Here is a 24,699-nt window from a genome sequence, read left to right as displayed (position 1 = left end):
CGGTGAGAGCGTCAGCAGTGGAGAGGCGCTGGACATGCCCTAGGTCTGGAAGAAGATGCCTCAGAATGACGTGCACGTGAGGTGTGAAATGAAGGAATAAGATCGGAAGCCTCAGGGTCAGTGTACAGAAGAATTAGATTGTTTTCCTTTAGACTTTACAGCAGGTTAATTATGCTCAGTAAGGCATGGTGTGTTGTCATCGCCTCCCTTTCCCAGAGCTCCTTCCAGACTAAAAGATGCCTTGGCCGGTGGAGGAGAGAGGCAGGTACCATGTAGGGGAGACGCAGCACCTATTAGCTGATCTGTAGCCTTGCGAGCTGATGCCACCCAGGCGGACCCCTCGACCGGTGTGGTGCCTTCTGGAGGCACTGGAGATACAGAAAATCAATTCAATTCCTGGCCAAAATGAAATACACAGTGGGTAAACGGATTAACAAACTATTGTATGGCCATAGAATGGGATATTATTTGACCATGTAAGGAACGAAATACTTACTCTTGAAAACTTATCAACTGAAGAAACCCAAAGCAAAAGCCTATTGTAAGACTCCATTTATATGAAATGTACAGCATAAGTAGATCCGAAGAGACAGAAAGCAGATTTGTGGTCACCAGGAGGCTGAGGGGAATGGATGGTGACTGTCTGTGAGTCTGGAATTTCCACCTGGGGTGATGAAAACATTCCAGAACTAGGCAGGGGTAGGAGTTGCAAATTAAGTATACACAAGGCCACTGAGTTGTACACTTAAAAAAAAAAAAAGGTGATTACCTTTACATTATGTGAATTTCACCTCCATAAAAAATAAATAAAAAATTGTATCATTCTAGGTAGGGCAGGAAGATGTTTACGGCCAATATATTCTTTCTTACAGAGAACAGAGCGTGGTGCACTAGGAGAGTGGAAGACCTCAGAATCCTCACAACTAGTTTGCTCCCCCAGAATAACCAAGGTGGGAAGGGAAATATTAGCAGACAGCCCTGCAGATCGCAGGAGCTGAGCACGCTAGTCAGGAAACAATAAGCAGTGAGAACAAAGGCCTTGCAGTGGAGACAGGCTGGGCGTGTTCGGGGACCTGAGAAAGGGGCTGGTTGAAGATGCACCCCCAGGTGGGCAGAAAGCAGAGAGGAAGCCAGACAGACAGGAAGGGCGTGGCCATGGAGAACGCTGTCCTCCAGCGTGGAATACGGATTCACACGCTTGTCATAGACAATGTTTACACCAAGGTTGACAAGCTCACAAAGTAACCTGATAAACGCATTAACTGTGGCACGATGAGGCCGCGTCCTACGGACTCAGTTTGTACCAAGGTCTTGCCGGTTTCAATCAGACTTATCACGTGCCCTCACATCTGTCTACATGAAACGGGTGTGTGCGCACAGACTCAGGCCAGGGTCTGTGGCTGACATTCGGGGTAACTCAAGCCCTCACACGGAGGTTTCAGCCCACCATCGCCAAGGCTGTCATCGGCCAAGCACAGGTGTGTCGGCCTCTGGTTGACAATCAGAGAAAAGAGAGGTCCCCGCAAAGGCTTCGGTAAGGTGACAGTCCGCCGGCCTCTGAAAGTGCCGCCCGAGCAGAGATGGAGAGAACACCTCCGAAGCCCGCGCTCCCTGCAGACACCTCGCTTGTTCATTCCCACCCCGTCTTGCGCTAGTGATCAAAGCCTGGAGAGGCAGGGGTGAGAGAAGGGGAGCAAAATGCAGGAGATCAAAGGGGGGGGCCAGGTGTCTACATCAGGAGGTGCCCCGCAGGTAACCCAGCAAATCCAGCTACGCCGAGGGGGCAACACGGTGCCCAGGGGCGGATGCTGATCCGCGCCCTCGGGAGAGCCCGGAAGCCGGGGAGGTCCCAGGAGCCCCACGCTGGATGCGTCTGCGGCTGCCACAGTCGGGCGGGCGGACTGCCGCTCTGACTCACAAAAGGCAGGCAACACGAATCTGAAATAGCACGTTCGTAAGCTGGAGGATGACACACAATTCTGGGTGATTCTCTCCCATCGGGATTCAGCACTCAATGCGCAGACAAGCCGGCTGGGGAAGAGAGGCCGGAGCCTCCTCCGTGTTCTGTTGGGAACACGTTCCCCGGCTCAGCACGGAATCCAGTCCGGGCGGCCGCTCACTTTCTAGCTCGCCCACCGGCACAGAGCAGCTTGCAGGGGTCGCTGGCAGGAGAGGAGGCCTACTCGTGGCAGCAGCAGAGGGGATGGCGGGTGGGGACGGCGGCGCACGGGCAGGCACGCCCTCGGTTTTGCTCAAGCCGCCGTTCAGACAAAATGTCGCTGTCCTCATGTCGGTATCCCCTCCGTTAATTCCTCCCACATTCCGCGCATGCACTTCCTCCCTTCCCCGCAGGCTCCTGACTTCTAGTCAGGAGAGGTCACATCTCACACGTGCCCACGGTGCATCTGCCTTTCACAGCTCAGTTCTCACTTACGCCGTAAGTTACGGTCTATATGTTAGCAAGCGAATGACAGACTCCTTGAAGGTATGGACCATAAGAGTTGTTTTTTTATCTTTAATTTTCCTGTCATCTAGCATGGTTGTGGAATTTTAAATGGGATTGAAGTAAATCTTAAATGGAATATAACAGATTTTCTCTAATCAAACTCTGGGCTTCAAGAAACAGGTCAGCATTTTTAAAAACAGGTAAGATTCTCCTAGCACCTGGTCTGTGTCACCTTCTTCAGAGAAGGAATCAACCTCATGTTACACGATAATGAATCTAGCTCATAAATTACCCCATGTACACAGCAGGAAGTGACTCTTTAAAGCAGGCTTAATCCTTCCGAAGGGAAGATAGAATCGACGCCCACATTCCCGCCTCCTCTGCTACACTCTTATTTCCGATCTTCATTTTCACTTCTCTCTTTAAAGCTTCTTAATCTGTTCTAATCTAGTCCTTCTAAACCTGTAGTCCACCCCCCTGTTGTGAAATAGCCTCCTCCCCAAACCCACAAGCCCCGTGGCACGGAGGCAAGCAAGCTGCCTGTCACCTGTGTCAGCAGGTACAACTGATGCTCGGCACAGCTATTTGCTCCAAGTAAACAGCATGATATTTTCAGTGGCTTAATTAAAGCCTTCTAGGCATGTTGTTCGGGGAAAGGTTTCAGCAATGTTCTGTATGTAATTTTGAACAGGACTTAGAAAGTTCATCCCTTGACCGTGTTGGTTTAAAAGGATGTCCTAATCGTCCCCTGCCTCGGTGGCCCATATCACGCTTTACACCTGCCGCGACCTGCCTTACTCAGATTTTCCGTCATGAATTCACCATTGCCTCACCAACACACTATTATTCATGAATTTGGATCTGCTCTCTAGAATATTTCCCCAATTCCCTCCCAGGTCTCCTGACATGCAGGCACCTCTATTTCCTCCAGTCTGTTTCAAATATGGCCCGTAGCAGATGTACGGAAACATCCAGACTCCTGGCCAGATTTCATGACAACTCACTGTGACGTATAGTTTGCCCTGTAGACACACGGAAGGGAGGAACCATCTCATTTCTTTGTGTTCTGAGCACCTGGCTGGTCAGAGCCTGCTCAGGTATTCAAACACCGCTCTCACGTTAGAGACACCCAGGGTCACTGTCACGAGACCAGCTTGCACTAATACCACTTCCTGGAGGTGACAGGTGATAGATTATTCGCTCACAAAGATTCCTCACTGAGGACACTCAGGAAGCTGTGATCCACACCCAGAACGCTCAGGTTCTTTTTTAACCAAATACAGAGCAGAGATGCACCCAGAGACAGAGAGACGGCCCTCCTGTGACCTAGGAGGAAGAGATGGAGACAGACGCGGGCCCCTGCAGAACAGCACACGTGCGAGCAGACATATAACTGGAAGCGACACAGCATGGAAACAGCAACAAGATGAAAACGTGACCTACAGGATGGGAGGAAATGTGTGCAAATCATATCTGATAAGGGGTTAATACCGAAACACATAAAAAACACATACAGCTCAGTAGGAAAAAAAACCTGACTAAAAAATGGGAAGAAGATCTGAATAGGCATTTTTCCAAAGACATACAGATGGTCAACAGACACATGAAAGATGCTCCACATCACTGATCATCAGGGACATACAAATCAAAGAGGTACAAAATTCCAGTTATAAAATAAATTTGGGGGATAAAGGACAACAGAGGGAATGTAGTCTGCTATGGAATACAGTCTGCTTAAGATACTGGAATATTCCATTATTTTTGTAGCATAACAGATGGTAACCTTGTGAGTCATGGTGAGCATTTAGTAATGTTTATAATTGTCAAGCCACTATGTTGTGCACCTCAAACAGCATAATATTGTGCATGAACTATATTTCAATTTAAAAAAATCACAATGAAATTGCCTCTCACGCCTGTTAGAATAGCTGCCATGAAATAAAAAAAGGAAGGTATTGGGGAACGTGTGGAGGAAAGGGAACCCTCACACACTGTCGGTGGAAATGAAAATTGGTGCAGTTACGGGGACGTCACGCACAGCATGATGAGACAGTTTTCTCAAAGACAGAGTTGGTGGGGAGGGAAAATACATGAAATGTCCAAAGTCCAGTGAGCCCATTCCCAGAGCCACACCTGCAACACCAGAACAGGGCCTGCTTCCGGGGGGCCCCCATTCCTAATCACAGCGCCACACCTCCCGCCCTGAATGGTGTTTGTGCAATGAAGGCCCCCCAGAGGGGACACCAGACCCCGAGCCCCAGGGAGCAGGAGGCTGTCCCGCAACGGGACGGAAGGGGCGCACACGGTTCTCACCTGTCGGCCTGAGCGGTGGTCCCGCGGCCAGCACCCGCTCCTGAAGACCCCCTTTGCACCCGCAGCGAGACGCTCCGCAAGATCGGACAGCGTCGGAGGCAGAGCGCCGCGCGCTGCAGGTCGGCCGCCGCTCAGACGCGAGACGCGCCCGGGACGTGCGCATCGCCTGCTGCGCCCGCAGCGGCTGCGGCTGCTGAGACTCGTGCAGGCGACTCGCAGGGGCAGCACCCCGGGCGCAGGGGCGTGGCCGCCCTCCCGCAGCGCCTCCCGCAGCCTCCGCGCGCAGGTGGCCGCCAGGAGCGCACGGCGGGCGCCGCGCCCAGGCCGCCCCAGAAGACGCGGTCAAGTGGCGCGGTAGGCGCGCCCGCGGGACCGCCTCCCACCGGCAGCAGCGGCCGCTCCAGCAAGATCCCCGGGCGCGTGGTGATGAGCAGCGTGGCCTCAGCAGCCTGTCCTTCGCGCTGGTTCCCGAGGAGCCCGGGCGCCGCTGCCGCCAGTCGCCGCAGACGCGGTGGAGGAGCGCGACCGCGGGCCCCGCAGCTCCTCGGAGCCGTCGGCCCCAGGCAGGGCCTGCCTGGCGCGCGCGCGAGGACCTGCCTCCGTGGTGGCGTCGCGGGAGCCCGGTGCGCGGGGCCCCTCACCGCCGGCGGTCCGCCCACGCCTTAGCTGTGCGCGTGCTGGGATTCAGGAGCGGCTTGAACCTTTGGTTTCTCCGGGCCGTGTTGCGGGAGAAACGGTCACCGGCTCCCAGCCAAAGCGCCTCTTGGGGATAGAAGAGAAAGTTGGGGCTGGGATCGTGACTACAGCCACCTGGAAAATACATCGTGAAAGAACCAGAAATAAGCCCCAAATACCAGATCAACAGCAGGGACATCTCCTGAGAGGGGCTGATAGGCCACAGCCTAGAACCGCGGGATTGCAGTAAAGTCAGCAGGCTGAGCAGCAGCCGCTTCCTTGGTGCTGTCGCTGCAAGTATTTGAGGGGAAAAGAACAAACCTGTAAATTCCATGAGCACGCTGCACTCCTTCGCCTAAGTTTTTTGGGATCAAGAATACCATCCCAAATGACAGATGAAGGACTAGGGCTCAGAGATAGGTACTCACTTACTGCAGCCCGTGTATTCCCTGTAAAAGAAACATCCATCTAGTAAGAATGCTGTCTGCCCGGCCCAGCTCCACGGTGGGCCTGTGGGGCCCCTGGGACGCGGCGGGTCTCGCTCTGCAGGGTGGAATGGCCCCCACTATGATTACCACTGCCTGGTTCTCAACCTTTACAATGAGACTCCCGATGAAATCACCGGGGCTCTGTCCTTGCGATCCTGAATTGGTCTGGCGTGGGTTTGAAGGAATCAGGAGCTTTGCAGAGCTCCCCAGGCAATTCTGACACGCCATCTGTCTCCTGGACCACCGGTGCCATGGTCCCCAACCTCAGGACTATGGACATTTGAGATGGATGCTTCTTTGCTGAGGGGCCGTCCCCGCAGGACGTTTCCCAGCATCCTTTGCCTCTACTCACTAGATGTCAATAGCACCCTCCAGTTTTGAGAACCAACATGTCTCCAAACATTGCCGGTTGTCCCTCTGGAGGACCCCAAGCCTGCTTCCTAGGAGGCTGTGCCGCTTGCCAGAGAGATGGCCCTGGTTCTTCCCACCCTGCTGTGTCTTGGTGAGCCCTGGAGGGGGGTCGGGGTCCAAACGGGAGGGGGCAGGAGGGCAGGTCGGCGGTCTGCTAGGCTGGCCGCTGCTCACCCGCTTCCCTTCTAGGCTTGTCTGCGGCCCAGGGAGCTCAGGCCCAGGGTGGCGAGACTTTCAAAACTCCTGAGGTCCCCTCTGCTGGGCCAGCTATCAGCGCCCTTAGCCAGTGGCTGGAAGACGAGGGGTGGCATGGAAGGCTGGCGGAGGGGCAGACACGCCTGTAGGTCCGTGACCTGGCCCTCTCTTCTAGGAAATCTCCCCCAGCCTCAAATCACAGCTTGGCCTGGGTCCATGATTCCAGTTAGGCATCCTGTCACCATCCGGTGCCACGCGGCTGCAGATGTGGAAATGTTCAGGATTTCTCAAGAAGGATGGCCCGAGCCCACGGATGGATTGAAAGCACAGGAGTCCGGGGAGGTCAATCTCACAGAGATCACAGAGACCGCTCAGGGCCGCACCGCTGTTCCTACAAGAGCCGTGGCTGCTGGTCCAGGCTCAGCGAGCCTCTGAAGCTGGTGACGACCGGTGAGTGGGCCGCAGGGGCCGCAGAGCCAGAAGCGACCTCGCCAAGGGAAGAATCCGGTCGTGGAGCTGGGAAGCACAGAGCAGCTGTACCTCTGTCCCCAGGGAGGGACCCAGGATCCCTCAGGACAGGACAAGGACGGTGGGAACTGGAGCCTGGCCTGGGCAGGGGGCCGAGGGGAGCTGCAGGGAGGCAGCTGCCCCTGCCACCAACACCCGCCCTCCTCAGGGGCTTTCGGCAAGCCCTCCCTCTCGTGTGCTCCTGGCACCGTGGTGCCTCAAGGAGACGACATGGAGCTGCGGTGTTTCTCCAAAGCCACGTTTGAAATACTTACTCTCACCAAAGAAGGCATTCTCCCCACCCAGAACAGAAGCTCCAGCCCCAAGGGCTCCGAACGCCAGGCCACCTTCCTCTTGAAGCGCAGCTCCTCCGCACATGGGGGGACCAACAGATGCTACGGCGCCTTCCACAACCACCCCTTCGTGTGGTCTCACCCGAGTGACCCGTTCCAGCTTGTGGTCAAAGGTGAGGAAGCCCTGCCCATCAGCCCGTGTGACCCCGAGACGACGCTATCCCGTGCGGGCAGTGATTGGGAAGGTGGGTGGTGGGAGAAAGGTGGGTCAGCAGGGGGAAGGGCGGATGGTGGGGGAAGGCAGTTCAGCAGGGGGAAGGCGGGCAGGGGAGGAAGGCAGGTCAGCGGCAAGAAAGCAGGTCAGCGGGGGGAAGGCGGGTGGGGGACATGCTGGCGTGGACATGCCACTCTCGGCGTAGGGCCATGGAGCTCAGGCATCTGGATCGAAGAAGTCTGAGCAGAGGTCAAGGAGAACCCCTCCTGTTTCATCCCCATTTGCAGAAGCTCCTGAGCGTCCCAATCCCACAAGACCAGGTTGGTCCACGGGTAAGTAACCGAGTTTAGATGGAGGACTTAGGAGTTTCCATTTTCTCTTCTCTGACTTGGAGCAGAAGAAGGGCTCTGTACCAGAGACAGAAGCTGTAGGCAGGGAGAGAAGGGACGTGGCAGGTAGGGGTCTTCAGACCACAGATAATGTCCTTGGGACCCACAGAAGCCATTTGCCATCCATCTGTGTTGCCGATATTCCTGAGCTCCCAGGACTGATAAGCCCTTAGCCACTGAGCTCTACCCCCAGAAGGGAGAAGGCTCGGATCAGCTCAGAATCATGGCGGGGGTGGCTCTGGGCTCACCCTGTGCTCTAGAGGCTCTGTCCCTACACTGCCCTGACACAAAGAGTATGAGGGTTGCATCTGCAGCCAATTCACTATGTCGCCCTGCTGGTCTTTAGACCATCTGAGGTTGGGGGGAACATTTCACGGGGCGGCAGACACGTGAGGACTTTCATGTCAGACTTTGCTTTGGAGTTGGAGCCCCGAGTCCCAGGGAGATGGGCAACGGGAGGTTGGCTGTGTAAGTCTCGGGCTAGAAGAGGGCAGGCTGGAGACGCGGGTGCAGAATTGATGAGCACTGGGATTGCGGAGGAAGTGGTGGACGTCCCAGGCACTGTGGTGGACGGAAGGGACTCCTCAGGGACAACATGGACCTGCAAAATCTAGGACAGAGATCTGGAAGCCATGGCCCGAGGGCTAAATCCGGCTCCCTGCCTGTTTGGTTAAAAAGAAAACGTGAAAGGTTTTTGAGAATCCAGCTGCGTCTGTGTAATACAAAGGCATCCTGTGTCCACAAATGTCCACACAGCCGCTCAGTTCTTAATTCCTGAAATGAGCTCCTCCGTCAGCCTTGCTGTGGTCACACTGTCGCCTTCCCTCCACCGGCTCGGCTCCGACTTGCTCTCCCTCTGCCCCGGTGGGCGGTCAGGGTGCGATGGGCCAGCTGGTGGGTGTTGCGGCTTCGTGGATTCTTGGTCTCTCACCAGTCCTCACCTCTGGCCCTGTAAACAAAAGCAGCCACAGACAATACCCAGCCGTGAGCAAACGTGGTCCACATGCCCACAAAACACCTGGAACAGGCACTGAAATGTGGATTCAGGTTGTTGGTACAGGTGGCAAAGTGCTTTTGATCCACGTCGGTGGCTTTAAGGTGTAAACTCCATTCTGAGTTCGCGGCCACAGAACCAGCGTGGCCTAGGGGTGCCCGGGGCCATCACGTGTGGACCCTGTGTGGATGCACATGGGGCCGCGTTTCCAAGTGCTCTTTCGTAGCCATGACGGCATGGAGCAAGCAAATGAGGGGCTCAGAGCCCCTCCCTTGGCTAGGGAGTGGGGACCACAGCCCTGTGCTTGGAGAGGAGTGGACGGGGTCTGAGGGGACACACAGGCCCAGGACGTGGTGAGGGACAGCTTTCCTGCGCATTCTCCTTTCTATGTCCTCCCTGTAGCCCTGCCGTCCAACCACACCTTCCAGGAGAGACACCAGAACCTTCTGATTGCCATCCCAGGGGCCACCATGCTTCTCGTGGTCCTCCTCGTCTTCCTTTTTCCTCCACCAGCGCAAAGCCAAGAACAGTAAGTCCATGAGATGCAGTAGGTCCCGGCCCGGCAAGCTTGCCCAGAGCCCCAGGGCCGCAGGGCTGCCGGAATGGGAGGCAGCATTTGCCGGAGGAGGGGAGAGGGAGTGTGGGGCAGGAGGTCTGGGGTTTGCTGGCTGGCCCTGTGTTCTTGATAATGCCCTGCCCCAGGCTCCCACTGAAGTCAGAGGCCAGGCCTGGGATCACCTCCAACAGCCCTGTCTGGAGATGTGACCACCTGTCCTTGTCCGTTCTGGCAGCTGCAACAGAATACAGTAGACTGGGGACTTACACAACAAATAGTGCTCTTCCTCCCACTCTGGAGGCTGGGGGTCCCAGATGGAGGTGCAGGCGTTCCGGTTCCTGGCAACGGTCCCCTTGCAGATGGCCACCTTCTTGCGGGGTCCTCACAGTGGGGAGGGAGCTCTGGCCTCGGCCTCAAGGACACTGACCCCATGGTGAGAATTCCCCTCCTCCACCCTCTAGATGCTGCCCGGAGAGATAGACAGCCAGAGGCGGCCGCACCGCTGCGCGGGCAGGTAAGTTTCCTCCCCTGCCCCACCCCCAGCAGCCCCTTGGGGCCCCGTGTACAGCACCGTTTCGTATCCTCCCTTCCTTCCTTAGGCCTCTGAAGCCGTAGGCTCACAGGACATCACCTACTCCCAGCTGACCCGCAGCACCCCCAGCCAGGGGACGGCTGAGACGCCCTCCTCAGTGCCCAGGGAGACCCAGCCCAGCGAGTATGCAACCCTGGCCCCCAGATGTCATGCACCGCAGCCCAGCGTCTCATCCGGCCAGCAGGACTTCCAGCTGCCTGTGGGGAGGTCCCCCCTGGAGCTGCTGGTCCTGAAGTTGAAGCTGATGGGCCCTGTGTCACTCAGAAGGCCCCGCTGCCCCCTGAATCTAGAGACCTCAACAGTGTCACTCATTCAGCTCCAGAACCACGACCATAAAGTGCCCAGCGATGCCTGAGACCCTCCAAAGTTATCGGGAGAATGATAGGGTCACACGGCAAAGGTTTCATTATTTGTTGATTAAACAAATATACTTTAAATCCTTCTAAGTGCCAGGTTTTATGTTGTAGACTCGGTGCACAGCGAAGATCCTAAAACCATCGTCAAAGAGCTGGCCGCCTAGTACAGGGTCAGCCCAATCTGGCAAGTCGCCTGTTTGTGTACAGCCCCTACATTTTGCATTTTGACATTTTTTTTGCTTTTTTTTTTTGTTTGCTTCTTTTCTTAGTGGCAAAGTAAATAGAACATAAATCTACCATCTTAACCATTCTCAAGTGTGAAGTTCTGTGGCGTTGAGTACATTTCACATCACTGTACAACCATCATCTCCACTGCATTTTATATGGTTGGAAAAAATCAGAATAGGAATCATTCTTTTTACAGCTTTATTGGGGGATAATTGATTTACAAAGAACCATACACGGTGAATGTGAACAATCTGGTGAGTCTGAACACAGGCAAACCCCTCTCCACAATCAAGGGGACAGACATGCCCACGAAGCCCGGAGGACCCCAAACAGGATGAAAGCGCATGAAAGAAAATAGTATTTTCTGACACATGGAAGTTACAGAAAATTCAAATTTCAGTATCCGTAAGTAAAGGTTCACTGGAACATGGCCATGCATGTTCATTTACAAAATTACCTGTGAAATAGTTCATTTCATGTCATGATGGCAAGAGTTGCCACAGAGACCAGATTGCTCAGAGGGTGAAATGTTCACTACTGGGGCCTTGACAGAAAACACCTGCCAACCCCTGGTTGGGTGCAATGGTTCCCACACTTCAGTCTGAGTCAGAATTGGGCGCAACAGGGCGTGGGAGGGTGGGCAGGGGGTGACAGATGGAGGAGGAAGTTAAGGACTGACTCTATGGCTCCTTCACCCAGCCAAGGACACTCTGCAGCAAATAGCATCCTTTACAAAATCCCCAGTTGTTCCAGGCCAGACAATTACCAGACAACCCCTTAAGAGATAAGGGTCTAGTACTGTGATTTTCAAGCTTGGTTGCATATTCAAATCAACTAAAAAATTGTTTTTAATTATTTTGTGGGTTGAGTTCATTCCCCTCGGTTCTTGTCCCACCGCAACAAAGACCTGAAGGGCGGAGACACAGGAGTGAAGCAGAATGGAAGTTTTATTTGAAAGCACTTCAAGGGGCGGGGGTGGGGGTGGGGGTCAGGCCAGAGTCAAGGCAGACAAAGGCAGGTATATTTGCGTACACTCCGGGGGAAGAGTGGGCTAGAGTCAAGATAGATAAAGGCAGGTGCGCCTGATTAAAGCAGAGAGGAAGGAAAAATAGACGAAGAAAAGGGAAGCTCTTGAACTGCTGCTCCGCATAGGGCAGATCCCCTGCCAACTCCTAAAGCCAGGGTGGCCTGACGTCCACTGTCTGCTTGGATCTGCACAGCGTGGGGACTAAGCCCTACCATCCCAGGATTTGGGGGAGCCTCAGAGCACTGGATGGAGTGACATGATGCTCTGAGAACTTCCCAAAGGCAAAGAAAGGACATTTTTCAGGCAGGCTACTAAAGAGCATAATCATAAAGCTGCAGTCCTGTCTGGGTCACCCAGGCAGCAGGAACTTGCGAGCCCACCCGGATCAGAGCTCAGCAGCCCCTCCCTACTCATCTGGAGTAGAACAGGGAGAGCAACACACTCAAAGAAAGGGGAGTGTGCTCAACCTCAGAGAGGAGGTGCACTTAAGGGTTTAGGGTCTGGGGTTTTATAGGGCCTTTTGGGTAAGGGTCTGCATAAGGCATCATGTACACAGGTGATTCATAATTCCCTCGAAGTTTTGTCTTAAGAAGAGGGTTATTTAGGTGACTGCGTTGGTTCAGACTTCAGCATTCTTTGTCCACGTAGGTTTATTTACACTTTGGAGGTTTGTCTCCTGCCCTGGTTACAAAGTTATTCCATAAAGGAGCTGGAAGAAGAGGAAGAAACAGCAAATAGGTTAAGTTAAAGAATAAGCTGGCTGGTGTTGGCAAAACTGGACAGCTACATGCAAGAGAATTAAACTGCATTATTGTCTGTCTAACCCCATATCCAAAAGTAAACTCAAAATTGATCAAAGACCTGAATGTAAGTCGTGAAACCATAAAACTCTTAGAAGAAAACATAGGCAAAAATCTCTTGAATATATACATTAGCAACTTTTTCCTGAACGTATCTCCTCAGGCAAGGGAAACAAAATAAAAAATGAACAAATGGGTCTATATCAAGCTAAAAAGCTTCTGTACAACAAGGATACCATCAGCAGAACAAAAAGGCATCCCACATGAGAGAATATATTTGTAAATGAAGTATTCACCAAGTGGTTAACATCCAAAATACATAAAGAACTCAAACACCTCAACACCCAAAAACCAAATAACCCTATTAAAAAATGGGTGGAGGATATGAACAGACAGTTCTCCAAAGAAGAAATTCAGGTGGCCAACAGGCACATGAAAAGATGCTCCACATCGCTAATGATTAGGGAAATGCAGATCAAAACCACAATGAGCTATCACCTCACACCAGTTAGGATGGCCAACACAGAAAAGACTAGGAGCAACAAATGCTGGCAAGAATGTGGAGAAAGGGGGACCCTCCTACACTGCTGGTGGGAGTGTAAGCTAGTTCAACCATTGTGGAAAGCAGTATGGAGGTTCCTCAAAAAACTAAAAACAGAAATACCATTCAACCCAGGAATTCCACTCCTAGGAATTTACCCAAAGAAAACAACTTCTCAGATTCAAGAAGACATATGCACCCCTATGTTTATCGCAGCACTATTAACAATGGCCAAGATATGGAAGCAACCTAAGTGTCCATCAGTAAATGGATAAAGAAAATGTGGTACATATACACAATGGAATACTATTCGGCCATAGGAAAGAAACAAAATCCTACCATTTGCAGCAACATGGATGGAGCTGGAGGGTATTATGCTCAGTGAAATAAGTCAAGCAGACAAAGACAAATACCAAATGACTTCCCTCGTTTGTGGAGTATAAGAACAACGCAAAACTGAAGGAACAAAAATAGCAGCAGACTCACAGACTCCAAGAAGGGACTAGTGGTTACCAAAGGGGAGGGGTGTGGGAGGGCGGGTGGGGAGGAAAGGAGAAGGGGATTGAGGGGCATTATGTTTAGTACACATGGTGTGGGGGATCACAGGGGAAACAGCGTAGCACAGAGAATGCAAATAGTGACTCTATGGCATCTTACTACACTGATGGACAGTGACTGCCTTGGGGTACGGGGGGACTTGATGTAGTAACCACATTTTTTCCTGTGAAACCTTCATAAGGGTGTATATCAATACCTTAAAAAAAAGTCTAAAAAACAAAAAAATGACTGCCCACCCAGGCAGTACAGGTTACAAAAGATTACAACAAATACCACCAGTTTAGAAAGAAATACTTGAAGGGAAGAAATACAAGAGTTGAGCTGAGTCAGTAACAATTACTCAGCCATCCCTCCTATGAAGGGTTTCTGAGACATCACCCCTGTGCATACCCAATTACATCATGTCTCGAGAAAGTTGTTCAGTGGATAAAAAGGGGGCATTTTTCAGGCAGAGAAAGACAAGTGCCAAATGATGGAGTATCACAACAAAGGAAAACTGAGGGAACAAAATAGCAGCAAGACGCAAGACTCAAGACTCCAAGGAGGGACTAGTGGTTACCAAAGGGGAGGGGTGGGGGAGGGCAGGTGGGGAGGGAGGGAGACGGGGATTGAGGGGTATTATGTTTAGGGAACGTGGTGTGGGGGATCACAGGGAAAACAGTGTAGCACAGAGAAGGGAAATAGTGAATCTGGCGTCTTACTGCACTGATGGACAGTGACTGCATTGGGGTATGGGGGGGACCTAATAATATGGGTAAATGTAGTAACCATGTTTTTTTTTCATGTGAAATCTTCTTAAGAGTGTATATCAATAATACCTTAATAAAAATTTTTTTAAAGGGGAGACATTTTTATAGTGTGTTTACTGCACTGTTGAGGAGAGAGGGTAAAAGAAGTGCTGTGGAAACTGGGAACTCGGGAGTAGAAACTTAATGTGTTAGGAAGCGACAGTGTATTTCATCCCGATCGAGCTCCCACGTGGGGAAAGGGCTGCACTGGGGCAGGGCAGGAGAGGAGCAGAGGGACAAGGGACATGTGGGAGCAGAGCTTCTGCTTGCACATCTGTACAAATGTAATTACACAAGGGCAACTAAAATACCATTCTTTTTAGAAAAGAACTGTTTTAAAAAGTAGCAGAATATATGCCGTTTCTGACTTTTGGAATTAGAAGCATGGGAAAAGATGGAAGAGATTTAAAAGGGACGGTATGTGATGCTGCAGAGGAAGATTTTGTCTATTGCAACGTTTGCTATGAAAACTTTTTAAGATTAATATCCCATGAGCTCCACTTCTAAGAATATATTCAGGAGAAACATATAGATATAGAGATATTCCAGGAGATATGGGCAATGTTTTCAGCACGACTGGGGAAGAAAAACCAAGAAATACCCATCAAAAATGATGGATGAGTTTATTGTACACACACACATTCATAGACAATATAATCTTGCAACCAGTAAAACAAAGTAGGGAGATGGGTTCTGAATGTTCATTCCTGGCTTGGTGGGCAGAGTTTATTTGGGAAGCAAAGCTAGTATGAGGTTTTTTTACAAGTCAGAGCATTTCAAGGACGCGACCAAATGAGTTCAAAAAGGAATCCCACTTCAGCACGAATTACACAATTTAGTTTTTAAAAAGAAGCTTAAATTTCACATATACATGTGATAGGGGTAGATCCCTTATTTTTTGTTAAAAACATAGTGTCCGTTTTGCTGGGCTTCTGTAAATACTTAAACTCATATCCCTCAGTCTCTTCACACAACCTCTTTAATAAAAAAGATGCGGCCATCAGGAAAGGAGAGCAGTAAACCCCAGGCACTCACTACCCATGGAGACCCTAAATTAACAATAATATACACAGAAAAAATTATTTAGGAATCTACATAAAACTAGTCCAAAAGCTGCAGCTCTCAAATGACTACCCCCAAAACAGTGAGACAAAAAAATGTATGAAAGTTCATTAACAGTTGGCAACAAATCAAGTGCTGGTACCCTGAAAAGACTGACAAAATTGAGAAACCCACAGCAAGATTAATGAGAAAACCCAAGAGAATACTCAACTATGTCTGATGGATGATGTAAAAATCAACAACAAAACAACTGTAAACAATCTTTAACTGCACATAAAAAGGACTGTACAGCATGACCAGAGGGTATATATTCCTGGTAAGCAAAGATGGTTCAACATATGACAATCATTCCATGTAATGCTCCCTCCCTATTAACAGAATTAGTAAAACACCCTCATGGTCATTCATTTAAATTCATGAATACATCAACAGATAATCCTTTTGATGAAAACCCACAGTCAACTAAGAACAGAAAAAAATTTTAAAAACCTTGACATAATAAGCCACACATAAAGAGCTTGCAGCTAACGTCCTAGTAAATGATGATAGAGTGAAAACTTCTCTCTAACATCAGGAACAAGCCTATGCTGCCTGCCCTATTTCTAGAAAATGGTACCACAAGTCCTAGCCAGAAGAAATAATCAAGATAAAGAAACAAAAGATAACCAACTAGAAAGAGGAGAAGCAAATTATCTCTGTTCACAGCTGATATGACTGGAAACAGAGAAAACCCTGAAGATTCAACAGCCAAAAAAAAAAACCTGCAGAAAGTATTGGATGAGTTAAAAAATAATCAAGATATGAACACGGAAAAATAAATTGTTTCTATATATCCAAAAGGAAATGAAGAAATAATTCCATTTCCAATAGCAGTGAAAAGGATAAAACAGTTTGGCATAACCTTAGCCTATAAACTGAAAAGATGTAGACTGTACACTATAAACTGAAAAGATGACTGAAAGCAATTAGAGACAAAAATACGCAAATACATCCCAAGTTCACGGATGGAAGACTCAAAATTGTCTAGACGTCACACTACCTAAAAAACTGACAGATATAGTGCAATCCCTGCAAAATCCCAACAGCATCTTTTGAAGAAATCTATCCATCCATCTCGATTTGTATGAAATTTCAAGGGCCGCTGAATAGCAAACACAACCTTGAAAAGAACAAAGTTGGAGTTCTCATACTTCCTTAGTTCCAAACGTATTAAAAAGCTGTACCAAAACAACATGGTACTAGTATAAAGACAAGATACAGAGACCAGTGGAACAGAACAGACACATCAGAAACACACTCTTGTACGCGTGGTAAATCGATGTCCCCCAAGGTGGTGAAGGGCACTCAAAGGGGGAAAAACAGGCTATTCCACAAAGGTGCTGTGAACACTGTATATCCACATAAAAAAGAATGAAGTTATAGTATTACCTCACACCATATACAAAAATTAACTCAAAATGTCATCAACCTCCTAGACTGAAGAGCTAAAAATATAAAATTCCTGAAGAAAATGGGAAAAGCTTCATATTAGACTCAGCAAAGATTTGTCAAATACACAAAGCACAGCCAACAAAGGAAAACCACGTTAAGTGGAACTACATCAAAATCAGAAAGTGTAGCACATAAAAGGACACAATCAATAGAGTTAAATAAGGGTAATATATGGGATGGAAGAAAAATTTTACAAATCATGTGCAGGGTAATATTGAGAATAAAGAATCCTGAAACTGTCTGGTCTCTCCACCATGGGCGGGGGATTCCCACACCAACAAGCAGGGCTCTGACCCAACCTGGGTACCCTACAATTCAACTCAATTCTGGCAATTCAACTCAATTTGGACACTACCTGGAGACAGTGTCAGATACGACAAGTTAAGCAAAGGCTTAGTCATAAACGGCTGCCCCTGACCCAGGCCACCTTCAAATTCCAATCATATCTAAGTGTCACTCCTGGACTTCTGACCAAACAGCTGTATAGTAGAGGTTGAAATGAACCTCTTCCTTTGGTTCAATTATTTCTTAGAATTCACAGAAACGTTTTACTTACTCAATTACCAGTCCCTCAGGGAAGTCCAGAAAGGCCAGATGAAAGAGACACATAGGGCACAAGAGGGGCAAAGGCTGTGAGGCATCTGCGACCTCTCCCCGCACACCCCGCTCCCCGACCTCCAGGTGCTGATCGATGCACAATCTCTCCAAAGGGTCTGTTTGGGTTTTTATGGAGGCTTCAGTACATAGGAGTAACTAATTAAATCATGGGCCATTGTTGACTGGACTCAATGTCCAGTCTCTCTCTCTCTCTTCCCGGGAAGTCAGGGGGTGGGACCAGAAGATCCCTGTACCCATAGGGTTGGCTTCCCTGGCAAGCAGCCCACCATCCTTAGGAGATTTCCAAAAATGCACCTCATTACCAAATGTGTCTGAAAGGGACTTGTTATGACTAAGACACCCATTTCACCTTCATGACTGAAAGAATTTTAGCAACTGAGGACAAGAGAACAAATATATTAACAAGAGATGTTCCCACTGCTGTTATCATTCAGGAAGAAACACGGGTTTTAGGAGTTTTGAGCAGAAAAGGTGATGGGTACCGAATACATATTTCCGATTATAAATCACAACACCACAGACTCCTACAACTCAATCAAACCGAACCCCCAATGATTCTAATTAAAAGACAAAGGACCTATAGACATTTCTCTACACAGGACTTACAGATGGCAAACATACATAGGAAAGGATGTTCAGTATCACTAGCCAGTAGAGAAATGTAAGTGCTATAGCCACAAAGAAATCTCTCATTTCACACGTATGAGGATGGTTACTATTAAAAAAAAAAAACAGGAAAGAAATACTGAGGAGGATGTCAAAAACTAGGAATTCTTCTTTAATCTGGAAAGAAAAGTAAAATGCAGCTGCAATGGGAAGCAGTAGAGCAGTTCCTTGAAAACTAAAAATGGAATTTGCATATGCAATTAAGGAAGTACCTGTGGATCCCCCTAAATTCACATGCTGTGATCAAACGTCCAGTCTGGAGGTGGGCCATCTGGGAGGTAAGGAGGCGTGAGGATGGAGTCCCCACAGATGGCAGCAGTGCCGTCACAGCGAGGGGGAGGAGCACCAGCCCTGTCTCTCTCTCTCTCTCCCCCCTCTCTCTCTCTGTCCCCCGAGAAGACACAAGGAGTCAGCAGCCCCAATCAGGAGGTGGATCCTCCTCTGACCCTGCTGGCACCCTATCTTGGATTTCCCTTCCCAGAATGGTGAGAAACAAATGTGACAAATGTCCTAAGCCACCCAGTTTTCGGTATTTTGCTGTAACATTATGAACTAAGACAGAAATTGGTACCGAGGAGGGGGTGCTGCTCTAAGAAATACTGAAAATGTGCAAGCGGCTTTAAATGGGGTCATTGGCCAAGACTGGACGTTTGAGGTGCATGCTTTACGGTGAGGCCTATGAAGGCAAAGTCAAAGTGATTCAGGAGATGGCTCAGAGAGGAGAGAGGTGTGGAGAAAGCAGCCCTCTTCTTAGAGAGAATGTATCTAATCGTGTATCAAATGGTGGTAATACGGTAAAGTCCATTCTGATGCACTCACAGAAGGAAATGAGAAGTATTTCATTGTACAGTGCAGAAAAGGCAAGCCTTGCTATATAGCGGCAAAGAACCTGGCTGACTCGTGTTCATGTGCCAGAGTTCAGCAAAAGACAGAAATTATAAGCAATGAAATGGCATATTTAGCTGAGGAGACTTCTAAGCCAAGGGTTTTAGTTGAGGTTGGTTTCTCCAACTGCTAGTGCTTAAATGTGATGAGAGAAATAACTTGAAGATAGTTATGAAGCAAAGAGCAACATCAAGATTTGGAAATTCTCAGCCTAACGTATTGCAAAAACATGAGGAAGCATGTGCAGGAGAACACTAAGGCGGTGGCCAAGGTACTGTTTGGTTACTAGGGGTTTGAACTACAGGCCTCAATAAACTACACCAAAAGGAAAACTGTCAGTTTGAACTGAAGGGAAAGGAGAAAAGAAAGACTGAACTTTACAAGATGGGACCACTGAGATACTTGCCTGCAAACTTGCTCTCTTCGTCAGCACAAAGAATGACCCGAAAGGAAAGTCAGCGGCCATCAGGGCTTCCTGGCCAGTTTCAAAGTGCAGGGCACTGCCTCACACTCAACACGCCAGATGCCTCCCCGAAGAACTGTGGGCTTTCATCCCCAGCCCAGGAGAACCCAGGGTGCGGCAGAACCCCAGACACACTGGGTCCGGAAGTAGGTCTGCTGTCCAGCAGGTCTGGAGGCAGAGCACGAAGTAAAAAGGATTGTTCTCTAGCCTTAAACCTCACAGACTTTTCCATGCTGGGGTTCGGACCTGCCTGGGGGCCATAAATGCGTCCCTCTTCTCTGCTTCTCCCTCGTCCAACAGGAATACCTATCCTCTGCCTTTTCGAAAGCACATAATTTCCTGATTTTCCAAGTTCACACCTTCCATGGACTTTGCCACAGCATGAATCAGTTTATGAGGAAAGGAATGGGACATGCTGTGGCATTTTTAGAATCCTAGCTCCAGGTTCAGTTGAGTAGAGAAAGGACATTTCAGACAGGTCTAGAAACCTATTGCACAAACCCCTCCAACCACCTGCCTCCTAAATGCACAGGAACAGTGAGGTATCTGGTGTCTCCCGGAACTACTGAATGGAAAGCAGAGAGGTAGCAAACAGGAAAGCGGCTACTGGAAAGCACAGCACAGGGCTTTACACATATTTATGTCAGACGTGTCATCTGAAAAAGGAATAAAGTGAAGGGCAGACGCCACATTACGAAGCTCTCCATGTCTGACTTAAGGGGCTTTGGCCTCAGCAGCACACTGCGAGGGTTCCTTGGGGGCAAACCAGAAAAAAGGCAGAGATACCCAATCCCCACTTCTGCAGGAACGCCATCCTCACCCAGGGACACCAGGTTCCTGTAGTTCTCCAGCATCACGTCCCGGTACGAGGCCCGCTGAGCAGGATCCAGGCATTCCCACTCCTCCTGGGAGATCTGACGGCCACATCCCTTAAGGTCAACCATCCCTGAAATGAAAACACAGTTCATGAAGGGGCATGAGGAGAGATCTTCACATGAAATGAGGAGACAGAGGTGTCGGGGGAGATGTGGATGAACTGTATGTTCTGACAGATCCGCATATAAGAATTCTGAGTAAGTTATGTGCCTCTAACATTAATATCTTATGCTTTCCCATAAGAGGCCACAATGTGCTCTAAATCTGTGCACTTCTCAATCTGGTGGACCACACATTGAACACAGAAATACAAACTAAGCAGTGGATGCTCTATATAGGAGTGTAAAGGTATGTTCTACATGAGTGATGTCCCATATGTAGATGAAGTAAAGCAAGAGACATTTAAAGAAAAGTAGGAACCTAAACTAAACATTGTGAGGACGGCAAGAGCAGTGGCTTAAGGCTTTAACACTTCTATCATGCTGGGCGCTACTCAATGCTTTACATGTACTAACATATGATCAGCAATAATAGTTCGTCTGAGGAAGTTCTGTGCCCATCTTATGTTACAGAGGTAAAACTGTGTCACAGACACTGTAAGGAACTGGCCTCTGGTCCAACAGCTAAGAAACAACACAGCAAGCGCCTGAACTCAGGTGGTCGACCTTCAGAATTAAATGGAAAGAATCCAACAGCTAAGTAACAGAGCACTAAAGTAACCGGACAGAGGGTCCTCCACGAGGACACTGGAAATAACTTCAAGGTTAACTACATGGGGCTGCAGAAAAGGAAATTATACGTGCACACATACACATGCAAAAAATACATTTAAATAATTAACAGGACAGTGGAAGAAATAGGTATAAGGCCAAGGAACATACTGAAGATATAATTTCCATTGCTAAAAATATAAACTGCTTACCATAAGATGTCTTTTAAAACAACAATGATCTTACACATCTATGTACTTGTACATGTACCTACAAATACACCAATTATCTGCCATGGGAAAAGGTGTCTCTCGACAAGTTTTTGGATTGTTTTTTTTTCATCATTTTTATGTGTATGTATTTCACCATCTTTGGGACAACGAAAATAAATCAATGGTACTTCTTTTAGTTTGTCAACATCATTCAATAGGAGGAAAAAGGCAAAGTACAAGGAAAAAAATCGACACTAATAACAACTCGAGCTTTGGAAGTTACCAGCTTTACACATTACATTACATCACATTAAGAAAAATAAAAGACCGCAAAAATGAACACTAGAAGCAACTATTGGATAATTGAAAAATCATGAAGAAAGGATATTGGGGAAAAAAACTATTACACTAGAAATTTCAACAAACGCCATGATCTCTACAACACTGGGTGCTTTTCTTCTGAAATGATGGTGGAGAAAAGGGCACTGCGCAGGGCTCCTGCCATTCACCCCTGTCCAGGCAAACTACAGACGCACAAATCTCAGGACAGGGAGAGGCTCAAAAGGCAAGAGGGAAAGATCCTCGATGCCACCGGGATGCTCCAGACAGCAGCAGCAGCCGTATCAGGGCACAGGAAAGAGGCCAGACGGGAGATGTCACAAGAGACAAAGGACAGGAGAATGGCAAGAAGGACCATTCCCAGGAAGATGCAGCCATTATGAACATGCCCGCACTCTCACAGCGATGAAGCAAACACAGAAGGAGGGGACGGAGAGACAGACAGCATCGCAGAAACAGTACGAGGGCCAACACCCCAGTGTTAACACGGATAGAACCACCAGCCAGACGGGCAAGGAGGAGCCCGAGGACTCACAGGGCTCCACAGCCCTACGGGCCCGACAGCCGGGAAGGACACCCCCCCGCAGCCGCAGGGCACCTTCTGCTCAAGTACACGTGGGACATTCTGCAGGACAGGCCACATGTTGTGACACAAAACAAAGCAGAAATATCCAAAGATTGAAATAATAATATGTATCTTCTCTATCCACAGTGAAGCTAGAAACAGATAGCAGAGGGAAAACAGACAACTCGACAACATGTGGAAATGATACACCTCATATTTAAGCAATAAATGGGTCAAAGAAGAAATCACATGGATTTTTAAAACTATCACGATAAAAATGGAAATACAACACAGCAAACTGGGGGGACGTAGTGACAGCGGCACTGAGGAGGATGCCTGCAGTGGTAAGTTTTACATTACAGAAAAGGAGTGGTCTCCAATCAGAAATAGGATTTTATACCTCAAGAAATCAGAAAAATAACAAACTGCACCAAAATTTAGCAGAAGGACTAAGATCAGAGCAGGGAGAAATGAAACGGAATAGGAAAACTACCTAAAAATGTAGAAATTGACAACCATGTTTCTAGGCTGGGAGGGAGAGGGAGGAGAGAGAGAGAGGGAGGGAGAGAGAGAGAGGGAGGGAGGGGGGGAGAGAGAGAGAGAGAGAGGGAGGGAGGGAGAGAAAACCAGCCCTCAAGTAAATCAGAAATGAAAGGGGGACGCTGCAACAGGTGTCACAGAAATGTTGAAAAAGGTCTACAAGAAAGTACTATGAACAATTATATGGCAAGAAATTACATATCCTAGAAAATATGGGTACATTCAGAGAAACATACAACCTCACAGACCACATCACCGAGTAATAAAGAAAATGCGAACAGTTACAACGAGAGTCACGCAGTCCTCAGAAACCTCCAACACACACCCAGGACCAGAAGGCTTCCCCAGGAGCCTACCAAATACTTACAGAAGAATAAACACGAATCCTGCTATAAATCTTCAGAAACACTTCTATGGAATCGCATGATTCTGATACCGAACCCAGAAAAAGACACAGGAAGAAAAGTAGAGACCGATATTCCTGAAGAACATTGACGCAGAAATCCTTAACATATGAGCAAAGAAAACTCAACAGCACATTCAAACCAGTACAGACCACAAGTGGAATTATTCCTGCACGGCTAGGAATATTCAACATACAAAAACCACTCAATGTTAATGCGCCCCATTAATAGGAAGGAAGGGAAAAGAAACACACAATCATCTCAGTTAATGGGGAAAAAGTCATTGACAACGTTTGACAAACTGAAAATAAACACTGAAGGAACCAGGAATAGTAAACACGAGGACCCTATATGAAAGGCACACACAGAACAGTGAGAATGGAAGCTTTCCTTCAGGCCCGGGGAGCGGCCCAGGATGCACCCGGCCCGGAGTACCGTGCAAAGTGCTGAACTACCCGAAGTCCCAGCCAGGTCATTACCACGCACACGACCAGGAGCCATCTGTGCTGGAAAGGTGGACGCCATAGTTTAAAATGCATGATAGGATCCCACACCCTCTATCTCTGATGGTGTTTCCCAATCATGAAGATTTTGAGCCAGTGACTCACGTGACCACCTTCAAATATATTAAAAATCAGGCTGAAAAGATTGCCCCTCTTTGGTCTCCTTTCTCACAACTTACCACATATTTATGAACATTAGTACGCGGCTTCCCCCTGCAGCCTCTTTCATCCGGGCTACGGAGAGCTGACGGTGCATCCAGGTGCAGCCCCGGACGCGTCCCTGCTGCCCACCCACCCCAACGCTCCGTCCCCCACACACAGTGGGAAGCTCTGCCCAGGACAATGCCCAGCGAGCCCTGCACAAGCCCCATGTCACTAGGTCAGCTGACATGGAACCTAAGTGGGGATGAGAGGTGCTGAGGGGCGAGTGGAGTGACCAGGGGTCACACAGTCAGGGTCAGGGCTCAGCGAGACCCAGGAAGGGCCCTTCAGGCGGGAGAGACAGAAGGTCACCCAAAGGGTAGGGACTTTACCTGAGGAACAGCCATTCCCGGCTCCTTCTCTGCCGTCCTCCTCCTCTTTTTCCGGACTCTGGCCTCAGGGAACTTGAGTCTTTCTTAGAAGCCAATCCTGAAGGTGGAAAACATGCCGTTTAATGCTTAGAGTCATCACATTCCCTTCCTTCGCCACAACCACATGGGGGGACCTCCCAGTGTGGTAAGGACGGTCCCTGCTGCCCACTGCTCAGGAGGGACTTGCAGACAGAAACCTCCTTAGGCTACCCAGTGACTTCCTCCACCATCTCTTCAGATCCCACCTTCCTGGGAAGCCCTCGCACACTCTGCACCAAAAACCTACACATCAATAAAGGTGAATTAAAAAGAAATCTGCTCAGAGCTTACAACTGACTCTCTTTCAGTATTTTGCACACTTATAGCTATGTTTTTGCAATTCTGTATTTTTAAAATATTTTAACAGTTATTTCCTGGAAATG

General features: G+C 48.9%; 2 protein-coding genes across 9 annotated transcripts in view; both read right to left on the bottom strand.

The window, feature by feature from the left end:
* LOC130681106 (uncharacterized) overlaps nucleotides 1–24,699 on the bottom strand; it is a gene marked incomplete at its 3' end in the record, with an annotated part of 204,334 nt that overhangs the window by 60,492 nt on the left and 119,143 nt on the right. The gene's annotated exons all lie outside the window — the stretch shown is intronic.
* The window catches only part of LOC130680997 (WAS/WASL-interacting protein family member 1-like), a 285,988-nt gene that overhangs the window by 258,194 nt on the left and 3,095 nt on the right, over nucleotides 1–24,699 (bottom strand). For 4 of the 8 annotated variants that reach the window (XM_057492918.1, XM_057492917.1, XM_057492916.1 and 1 more), the window contains exons 2-3: nucleotides 24,239–24,335; nucleotides 20,377–20,502 (exon numbers count right to left, since the gene is read on the bottom strand). In XM_057492918.1, the coding sequence (XP_057348901.1) occupies nucleotides 20,493–20,502; nucleotides 24,239–24,335 (107 nt within the window). In that variant the 3' untranslated portion in view covers nucleotides 20,377–20,492. Of the gene's footprint in view, nucleotides 1–10,837; nucleotides 12,394–19,265; nucleotides 19,725–20,376; nucleotides 20,503–24,238; nucleotides 24,336–24,699 lie in introns of those variants that run through there. The other 4 variants (XR_008994029.1, XR_008994030.1, XM_057492913.1 and 1 more) reach the window with 2 other exon arrangements.

The sequence above is a fragment of the Manis pentadactyla genome, chromosome 15 (genome assembly GCF_030020395.1).
Source record: "Manis pentadactyla isolate mManPen7 chromosome 15, mManPen7.hap1, whole genome shotgun sequence".
In the NCBI taxonomy this organism is placed as follows: domain Eukaryota; kingdom Metazoa; phylum Chordata; class Mammalia; order Pholidota; family Manidae; genus Manis; species Manis pentadactyla.
This window is presented reverse-complemented; position numbering and strand designations above follow the sequence as displayed.